Genomic DNA, 11205 nt, shown 5'->3' on the forward strand with positions numbered 1-11205 from the left:
CGACTTCTTTTAACTAGACTGTAAAAACTTCAGCGTTGACTCAAGAGCTGAGATAAAACATTTCAGCATTTATTTGAACATATATATACATATTGTAGCATGACAAGGCACAGGAACTTAGATAAACAATAATTGCACAACATGCCTATTCCAAAACTTCATACAAAAATATATATAAAAAAAAGTGATCTGACAGAAAACTAATGCAGGCACCATTTTACAAATCACCCGCTTCACTGGATGTTAACACTCCATTTTCTACAGTTTTCAAACACTGGTCTGAAAATTCAACAAACAGAGGCTCCTGCATGGCGGCCTTCATCGCGTCGGCTTTGCTGTCTGCGCTGTCAACGGAGCGCAGTAACTGTCTCAGGTGGGGGTTACAGAGAAGATCTCTGAGCTCTTTTGACTGACCTGTAGAGGAAATTGGAAAATATTAAGTATCCACATTTGACTTTTTTTTAAAAAACTTAAGCGGGATATATGTAGTTATGCAGCTGACCCTACACCGTTGTGAGCATTTATACTTGTGCGGTAGTGTGTCTGTGTCACTCTGCAGTTACACGTCCAAAACACTAGTTGGCTGACAACACTTAAACAAACCAGAAGTCCACCATTGTCGTTTCTGGCGTTCACTCACTACAAAAAGCCCCTGCCCCTGTCCACAGCAGTACATTGCTTAGCTTCTGTGTCAGTACTCCTGCCTGCTTCTCCAGACTGGGCACATGTTAACGGACATCTAAAGTAGGTAACACACTGACTATGGATAAGAACCTCACATGACCCCACTTCAAAAATCCAAACTATCACTAAAGAGCAGACGAAAGGTACAGTTGGATTAATACCTAGCAGCTGAAGCTTCTGCAGAGGCACTTTGTCAGTGATGTCATCTTCATGCAGAAGATCATCAACAGTCCACGTCTCTGCAAACACAGTGAAGCACAAAGACATTCCTGAGTGTAGTATCACCAGTCTTTCACCACCTTTTACATTATGTTACCTTATTAGTGCTCATGCTGGCTGATACTGACGCTATACTAAGAAACAGACTCACAGGAGTCTTCAGAGACATATTAACATACCAGTGCTGAAAGGCTCCTTAGTCTCAGGATCAGATGGTGCAGGCTGCTCTACAGGAAGGCAAGTATCTATGGACAAATAAAGAATTAGATGGTGGATCCGTCTAATATGTCATCTATGTATGATTATATCTCATCAAAACAGCACATTATGACATCATTACAATACTGAGATCAGATTTACCTTTATGCCTCTTGTAACAGCCAAGCGAACAACTGTGAGAGGAAAAAACACAGTAATTAATAACACAGGGCGTGTTCCACTGTCTTCTGACATTTTACTGACGATCAATCAAGAAAATAATGGGTAGATAAATCAATACTAAAAATAATCATTAGTTTTAGCCATTCAGTGTGAACATGAAAGGCAATGGACGCCATGCTAATATAAAATCATAAATGAACCGGTAAAGTGGAGCAACAGTGCAGTTTTTAATATTTTATATTATGGGAAGAACAAGGTTTATGTATAAGATTTAATATGTGATGCACACTCCGGAGCAGAAGGGGGCGCTACTGCTCCTAACAGGCTGCAATCCCATGTGGTGTTGATGTCCACATTTGTTTACACGTGTAACTTTTAGGACATTGCTTTAGGATAATGGCACTGTCTGTACACATGAGCACATTTGGGTTTTTATTTGTCAGGGTTTCCATGTTTTAAAGTGAACCAAACACAAGGTAAGTTACATTACTATCTCTGAGTCGTAGTTTAGCTTTACCGCTAGCTCTCGGCAGCTAAAGCTAATATTTTTGTAAAGTATTTATTCTCTTTAAAGTTACTCACTATCTTATTTTGCAGGCTGGACATCTGTATTTCGGTGGATGTTCGCTGCACACGCTGCAAATCTGCATCCTGGCGGTTAGAAAATATAAATATAGGACGAACAAAGTGGGCAAAATCCTAGCAGCTCGGATATGCGTGAAGAAGACCAGGAAGTGAATGATATTACTTCCGGTTGGTATGTCCGTCCTTCAAAATAAAAGCATTTGAGATAACTTAAATTTATTCCCATACAAACATACCCGAATCAACACAGACTAAATAAAATGAAATAAAATAAAAAAATGTATCGCGACTAAAAAGTACAACAATAAAACAAACTATAGAGATAAAAAATAGAAAAAGATGACTTGAGCCTAGAGACAAGGGCTATAACATAACTCCAAATTAAAAACCAGATCAAAATGATAACATGAACACTTAAAGACTATTAATCCCATAACAGGGACATTACAGCAGCACAAGAGTCATAAGCACGAGAAAGAAACAAAAAAAAAGTGATGAGTGCTAAAAACTGCTTTAAAAAATTTACAATAAATATAAAGTAGATCTAGATAAAATTAAGAAATATATGTAATTTTTGTGCACTATATACACTCACTTACACACACTTATATGGGTACTGTATGTCCGCTGCACAGGGTGACTGACATACACACATGGTGTGTGGTATTTTTACTGTAATGAAATACAGCCTATAAATATTATTGCACAGTAAGAGGTCAAATATTGCACAATACGAATTGCACAGCTATGTCACACAGTATAAATATAAATAATATGGATATGTATGTATATATGTAATTAAGTATGATTAGGAATTAAAAGGAATGTGTACATACATATATGTGTATATATATATATATATATATGTATAACCTGAGGTGGAAATAGTGCAAATTATCTGGGATTTTCTGGGATTTTTTTGAGACACATAAGGAACATTTAAAGGCAAAGCAGTGGAGGACCTCAGTGATCTGGCTGGAACATCCAATGAAAGAAAATCTCTGATGTAGGGAGGAAGTGATGTCATTTAAAGCTTTATAAACAAGTAAAGGAACTTTAAAAAAAAATCGATTTTGAATATGTATTTATTTCTGCGCTCATGCATTTATCTGTTTCCATAATTGTTTCAACATTTATTTATTTATTTTATTTATCTATGAATTTATTTATCTTTATTTATTTAAACATGCATTTTTTTTCTGCGTTCACAGTTCAGCCAGTAGTCAAACACTAATTAAACCCAAATGCTGATAGTGGTGAGCCTCTGGTTCATTTATCAGTGATGTACTTTCCACAACCTGCAGATGCAGATTAACTGTCACTGCTCATCATGCAGTGAAAGACATGGATTTAGGAGCCTTGTTGGGTGAAGCAAATGTGGTTTGTAGTCAGTTTCTGCAATTAAGTGAAGTGACAGCAAATAAGCTCTTAATAGATAAAATGATCATGCAGTTTAAAATGCACAAACGAATCTCCTCTCTGGCTGTAAGCTGTGTCCTTGGCCATTTTTAGAGGAACTGCCCATCGACCTTGGTGTCCGGATGTGCATGACACTCCTTTGGAATACAAAAAGTAAACAGAGCAGGCCTTGATTATATGGAGGAATAACATCTGCTGTAGCAGCCTACTTAACAGAACTAAGCCAGCGGTATTCAAATACAATTTGTATTCAGTTATGAACAACAAAAAATAAAAATAAACCCAAGCTGCTTTAGTTAACATCACATTTTATTGAATCAAAATACAGTATAATATCTGTCTGCATGTCTGCACCCAGAGAAATGACAAGCACACACACCACTGACCTACATAGCTCAACATAAACTATTCTTGCACAGCTGTAACTTGATCGGGGCAGGTCTTGTTACAGAGTTTGGAATGGGGAGCCGTCTGGTGACCGATCGCTGGTCACGTTCCCGGTGTCACAGTGCTCCGCTCACTGGGTCAGGGAAAACAACAAAACCTTGGCCATAGTCAACATCAGGAATCCAACTTTGTGTCCGGGTCTGTGTGGAAAACAGAATGTAAAGGGTCGTCACAAATCTCATCCTGCTGTACTAGTTTCATCATCTATCCATCTGTGGGTTATTTTCTTAATTACTCATTTAGTTCAGTGCATGTTAACATCTTCCACCTGTTAGTTTTAGTCTCAAAACCAAAGATAGGGGGCGCCGGTGGCTTAGTGGTAGAGCAGGCGCCCCATATACAAGGCCGTTGCCGCAGCGGCTGGGGCTCGACTCCAGCCTGTGGCCCCCCGCTGCATGTCACTCCCCCTCTCTCTCCCCCCTCACGCTTGTCTGTCCTATACATTAAAGGCTAAAAAGCCCCAAAAAATATCTAAATAAAAACAAAGATAGTCAGTTTGCAATGACACACAGCAGGAAAAACTAAAGAAATCTCACATTTGAGAAGCTGGAAACTGTGAATGTTTGGCATTTTTTGCTTAAAAAAAAAAGAAGAAGACACAAACGAGTTATCGATTATCTAATTTATCGCTGATTAATTGTCTGTCAGTTGACTAATTGATTAATTGTTTTCTGTTGTTGTTTTTTGAGGCTATGCTGGTCTGAGTTATGTCGACGACTTCTTTTTAAAGCCCTCCCAGTGCTTTGTAATGTGGTTATTATCAATGCATTTATTTATCTGTATATGTATGTTTCATTGCTGTTATTGTTTGCTTGTTGTTTGATGAAATGTCACATGTGGTGACACGATTACATTTCCAAAAGGAGCAGTTTCTGGGGTGCGGACTTGTTTTTGTATTTGTTCTTCTGTCCAGCTCCCAGTATTTATTTTTGGATGTGCACGCTGTTTTTTTGGAGTATTCTTTTGTTTGTTGTTTGTTGTTTTCTTTCCACTGTTATCTTCTATTATGTATTGGCGTCCTCACTAAACATATCAATTCAGTTGCTCATCTGGCAGCAAAATTAATCGTCCATAATTTAGATAATCGATTATTCATTTGTGTCATAATTCAACACTTGGAAAAAGAATGCAGTGAGCAATAAAAGAAAAAATGACCTGAACAAATTAGCAGGAAATTAGTAAAAAAGAGAAAATTAAAAACAAAACATTTTTGAAAAAAAAAAAAAAAAAGAAAATTTGTAGGTAAAAAATTAAAAAACTAAAAAACAAGAAAATGCCCTGGAAAGATTTTTATATAATTTTCAAAATTAATTTTTCTTTTCTTTTCTTTCTTTTTTTGGCAATTTGTGGGCCTTTTCATGTTTTTTTTTCTTTAAAATTTTCTAAATTAAATTAATTAATTTATTTATTATTTGCAATTTTAGGGCCATTTTTGTACCAAGTTGGTCATTGCCTTTCCCCCCCCATGTTTGTGAAAGAAACCACACCACTGTGCCCAGGGTTCAAATGTTTTAAAATACTTGCGAAAGGCGTCTGACAGCAGCAGAAAAGTGATGTAGCTCCAGGTTTCAGATGGTTAAAGCACATTCACTGTTTCCAGATTTATTTTATTGACTGTTGGTCAGACAGGGCTAACAAGTGGAAATTCTGCAAAATTGCAGAATGTAACAGATTAGGTGAATAAAAACATGCAGAAAAACAAAGTGTTTGCTCTACATGTCTCCACCTGAGAGTGACCCAGTATGTAAACATGAATTTCCGAGCACAGATTACACCGATCACACAAGCAGGCGTTGTTCACCTGACATTCATGGCTGTAATCTTGCAGGATCTCGATATGCAAATATCCAAGTGGGAGGCAGTGTTTTCAACACAAAGACCGCTTGTTGCAGAGATAAATAAAGATTATATTCAGACAACAGAGCTTCACTGTTACCTGTCAAAGCATCAAGAAGAAGCGCTCTTGGTTCTCCTGCGCTTCATTTGGCTGTTGTGAAATTTCTCTGCAATCTTCCTCTCGTGTCCTGCGGGGCAATGGCGGTTTGTGTTCAGCTCGATCTCCTTCTTGGATCTGCCTTTTCCACACGCGTGACATGAGTACTCGAGCAGGTTATAATAGTCGTATTGATCATAATAAGCCTCCTCGAAGGAGACAAATCTTTCCATGTCTGTCGCCATTTGGAGACGGAATGCAGCAGTTTAGTGAAGCAGACGAGTCTCAGCGAGTAAACAGATGAGGTCACCCTGTGTTTATATACACGGAGTCACGTGACCGCGGCTGTGCCACTTCTGACTCAGGAAACATGCGCGAGCCTACGTGCTTTACTGTTGTACTGGATACTGGATATTGATGTTTATGTTATTTCACTTTGTATGCGTTCGTGTCCTCGCCTGTACCTTTGTTTTTGTATTTCGTGAACATTTCGTGAACGATATGTAATTGCTGAAATGAAATAATTAATTACCGAAACACATAAATGCTGAAGTAAATAAATACGGAAAAAATGCTGGAATAAATAAATAGATAAATACATAAATGAGAGATTAGGCCCTCCTACCTCATTTACATATAGAAATACACAGAAATGCATAAATGTAGTTATACAGAACTGGATATACATTTAAGATATATTTTTTTAATATCTTCTTATTACCAACTTTTATTTATTTAATTTAATTTAATGAATGTATCTATTTTTTCTATATTTGTTTCAACATTTATTTTTTGTTTTGTCTTTTTATATTTATTTATAAATTTTCGAATGCCTGTATTTATTTATTTATTTTTAAATATGCATTTACTTCTGCGTTCATGCATTTAATTATTTATTTCCATATTTGTTTCAACATTTATTTATTTATTCCCTTATTCCCTTTTATATATTTATTTTTTGATTATTTATTGATTGATTTATTCCTGTATTCATTTATTTATTATTTATCTTATTTATTTATTTGTATTTTTGTTTCAACGTTTATTTTTTTTAAAATTAGTTTCTATTCATTCATTCCTGTATTTATATATTTATTCATGTATTTATTGTTTCTTAAGTCTTTTTTCTTCCTCTGTATATGAACAAGTGTGTTATGTATGGTAAACTAAACTCCATTCATATCAAATCACTGTTGGAAAAAAAAACATCTAAATTGTTGTAATAACGTCGTCGTTAATGCACATGTAAGTAATTTACTGACCCTTAGTGACTGAAATGTGTTTGGGATAGCTGAATATCTAAGGGACCAGAAGAATCTTTTTTATGTTTTTATTTTTTATTTTTGGATCAGACGAGTCAGGATCAGCTTTAATGAGACGCACCCAAGTGGGTTATGCGAGGCAGTGCCAGCTGCACAGAGGCCGTACAGCATGTACCTGAGTCATGTGGGAGGTGCAGGGCTGAAAGAGAGGTGTGGTTAACTGAAATGAGGGAGCTGGGGTTTACAGAAATATCAGTGAGGAGCATTTTAGAGCAGGGAGGGAAAGGACAGGAGCAGAATGACTGTGTGACTTCTGGAGAGACTGTGGACTAAAAAAGGATCTAAACTGAAGATGGTGCAGAAATGGACCAGATCCAGAGGGTGGCAGCACTGCAACACTGAGGATGCCAGCTGCTGTAAAACTCCAAAGAAGAAGAGGAAGATGTCCTGTTTGTTGTTGTTGTTGTTGTTGTTGTTTCATACTTAGTATGCCTATAGGCCTCAGGGGGATTTAAGTGGAGCAATAAAAGAGGAGCCAATGATATATCACAGTGGCCAAACTGCAGGTTAAACATACTACAGGTGCTATATACTGCAGGTTAAACATACTACATGTACTATATACTGCTGGTTAAACATACTACAGGTGCTATATACTGCAGGTTAAACATACTACATGTACTATATACTGCTGGTTAAACATACTACAGGTGCTACATACTGCAGGTTAAACATACTACATGTACTACATACTGCAGGTTAAACATACTACATGTACTACATACTGCAGGTTAAACATACTGCAGGTTAAACATACTACATGTACTACATATTGCAGGTTAAACATACTGCAGGTTAAACATACTGCAGGTTAAACATACTACATGTACTACATACTGCAGGTTAAATATACTGCAGGTTAAACATACTACATGTACTATATACTGCAGGTTAAACATACTACATGTACTATATACTGCAGGTTAAACATACTGCAGGTTAAACATACTACATGTACTACATACTGCAGGTTAAACATACTACAGGTGCTACATACTGCAGGTTAAACATACTACATGTACCACATACTGCAGGTTAAACATACTACATGTACTACATACTGCAGGTTAAACATACTGCAGGTTAAACATACTACAGGTGCTACATACTGCAGGTTAAACATACAACACGTACTACATACTGCAGGTGCTACATACTGCAGGTTAAACATACTACAGGTGCTACATACTGCAGGTTAAACATACTACATGTACCACATACTGCAGGTTAAACATACTACAGGTGCTACATACTGCAGGTTAAACATACTACAGATGCTACATACTGCAGGTTAAACATACTACAGATGCTACATACTGCAGGTTAAACATACTACAGATGCTACATACTACATGTACCACATACTGCAGGTTAAACATACTACAGATGCTACATACTGCAGGTTAAACATACTACAGGTGCTACATACTGCAGGTTAAACATACTACAGATGCTCCATACTACATGTACCACATACTGCAGGTTAAACATACTACAGGTGCTACATACTGCAGGTTAAACATACTACAGATGCTACATACTACAGGTTAAACATACTGCAGGTTAAACATACTACAGGTGCTACATACTGCAGGTTAAACATACTACAGATGCTACATACTACATGTACCACATACTGCAGGTTAAACATACTACAGATGCTACATACTGCAGGTTAAACATACTACAGATGCTACATACTGCAGGTTAAACATACTACAGATGCTACATACTGCAGGTTAAACATACTACAGATGCTACATACTACATGTACCACATACTGCAGGTTAAACATACTACAGATGCTACATACTGCAGGTTAAACATACTACAGATGCTACATACTACATGTACCACATACTGCAGGTTAAACATACTACAGGTGCTACATACTGCAGGTTAAACATACTACAGATGCTACATACTACAGGTTAAACATACTGCAGGTTAAACATACTACAGGTGCTACATACTGCAGGTTAAACATACTACAGATGCTACATACTACATGTACCACATACTGCAGGTTAAACATACTACAGATGCTACATACTGCAGGTTAAACATACTACAGGTGCTACATACTGCAGGTTAAACATACTACAGATGCTACATACTACATGTACCACATACTACAGGTTAAACATACTACAGATGCTACATACTGCAGGTTAAACATACTACAGGTGCTACATACTGCAGGTTAAACATACTACAGATGCTACATACTACAGGTTAAACGTACTGCAGGTTAAACATACTACAGGTGCTACATACTGCAGGTTAAACATAGTACAGGTGCTACATACTGCAGGTTAAACATACTACAGGTGCTACATACTGCAGGTTAAACATGCTGCAGGTTAAACATACTACAGGTGCTACATACTGCAGGATAAACATACTACAGATGCTACATACTGCAGGTTAAACATACTACAGATGCTACATACTACAGGTTAAACATACTACAGATGCTACATACTACAGGTTAAACGTACTGCAGGTTAAACATACTACAGGTGCTACATACTGCAGGTTAAACATAGTACAGGTGCTACATACTGCAGGTTAAACATACTACAGATGCTACATACTACAGGTTAAACATACTACAGGTGCTACATACTGCAGGTTAAACATAGTACAGGTGCTACATACTGCAGGTTAAACATACTACAGGTGCTACATACTGCAGGTTAAACATAGTACAGGTGCTACATACTGCAGGTTAAACATACTACAGGTGCTACATACTGCAGGTTAAACATAGTACAGGTGCTACATACTGCAGGTTAAACATACTACAGATGCTACATACTACAGGTTAAACATACTACAGGTGCTACATACTGCAGGTTAAACATACTACAGATGCTACATACTGCAGGTTAAACATACTACAGGTGCTACATACTGCAGGTTAAACATACTACAGATGCTACATACTGCAGGTTAAACATACTACAGGTGCTACATACTGCAGGTTAAACATACTACAGATGCTACATACTACAGGTTAAACATACTACAGGTGCTACATACTGCAGGTTAAACATACTACAGATGCTCCATACTGCAGGTTAAACATACTACAGGTGCTCCATACTGCAGGTTAAACATGCTGCAGGTTAAACATACTACAGATGCTACATACTGCAGGTTAAACATACTACAGGTGCTACATACTGCAGGTTAAACATGCTGCAGGTTAAACATACTACAGATGCTACATACTGCAGGTTAAACATACTACAGGTGCTACATACTGCAGGTTAAACATACTACAGATGCTACATACTGCAGGTTAAGCATACTACAGGTGCTACATACTGCAGATTAAACATACTACAGGTACTACATACTGCAGGTTAAACATACCACGTACTACATACTGCAGGTTAAACATACTACAGGTACTACATGCTGCAGGTTAAACATACCACGTACTACATACTGCAGGTTAAACATACTACAGGTACTACAGTACTACAGGTACTGTAAACTATGTGTATATTATTTTGTATGTATTGACAGTAAATTACAATATGCATGTTCTGCTTACGCATCGGGCACATGAATAAAAGACGACACAAAGTTTGCTATAACATGAAACAGATTTATTTCAACATTTATCTGAAGTTTCCTTTTCAGAAAGTTTGCCACATCAATCCACAATATTCTTGTATACAGTGAAAAAATATATGGCCCAGAGACATCACAGTGTATTATTAGTGATACACTAAGTGATTTACCTAATGTGTTGATTTTGTTTAAATCTTTCTAACACAGTTTTATTGCATTTTATTTACTGCATTGCAGAACAGAGCGTCTCAGGAGATCCTTTGTCCCCACGGCGATAAGACTGTATTAAACCTTCTGAATCCAGTCACACACACTCACACATATCATATTAACCACAACTGGACTGGACTGTGGAACGGACAATTTTATTATTTTCATTTTATTTTATTATTGTACTTGTATTTTACTATTTTTATTTATGCACCCTTTTTGACTTGTTTTATTTTTTTGTCTATTTTAATACCACTGTGTTGTTGTTGATGAGGGGAAGTGTGGTTGTTGTTTTTTGTCTTTTATGAGCTGCTGAACAGCTGAATTTCCCTTTGAGGGAGATGCTGCCCCACACCATCACACTGCCTCCACCAAAAGATGCTACTCTATTGGTGCAGCAATCAGCAAAGCGTTCTCAAA

At 37.0% G+C, this 11205-nt stretch overlaps 1 protein-coding gene across 1 annotated transcript; it reads right to left on the reverse strand.

Annotated features, from left to right (window-relative positions):
* Nucleotides 1-48: 48 nt before the first annotated feature.
* On the reverse strand, nt 49-3873 carry znhit3 (zinc finger, HIT-type containing 3). The gene is made up of 5 exons (XM_049591898.1): nt 1867-3873; nt 1264-1295; nt 1083-1148; nt 846-923; nt 49-414 (listed from the first exon to the last, which is right to left on the reverse strand). The coding sequence occupies exons 1-5, from the start codon at nt 1932-1934 to the stop codon at nt 218-220; spliced, it is 441 nt and encodes a 146-aa protein (XP_049447855.1). The 5' UTR covers nt 1935-3873; the 3' UTR covers nt 49-217.
* Between the last annotated feature and the right edge of the window lie 7332 nt (nt 3874-11205).

This window comes from Epinephelus fuscoguttatus, linkage group LG12 (genome assembly GCF_011397635.1).
Source record: "Epinephelus fuscoguttatus linkage group LG12, E.fuscoguttatus.final_Chr_v1".
Lineage (NCBI taxonomy): Eukaryota > Metazoa > Chordata > Actinopteri > Perciformes > Serranidae > Epinephelus > Epinephelus fuscoguttatus.

Coding starts and splice junctions, on each gene's coding strand:
- znhit3 (XM_049591898.1), bottom strand. CDS start 1,934: ATGCAGATTTGCAGCGTGTGCAGCGAACATCCACCGAAATACAGATGT. Junction 1,296..1,866: donor CCAGCCTGCAAAATAAGATA/GTGAGTAACTTT, acceptor TTCCTCTCACAG/TTGTTCGCTTGGCTGTTACA. Junction 415..845: donor GCAGAAGCTTCAGCTGCTAG/GTATTAATCCAA, acceptor TTTCCTCTACAG/GTCAGTCAAAAGAGCTCAGA.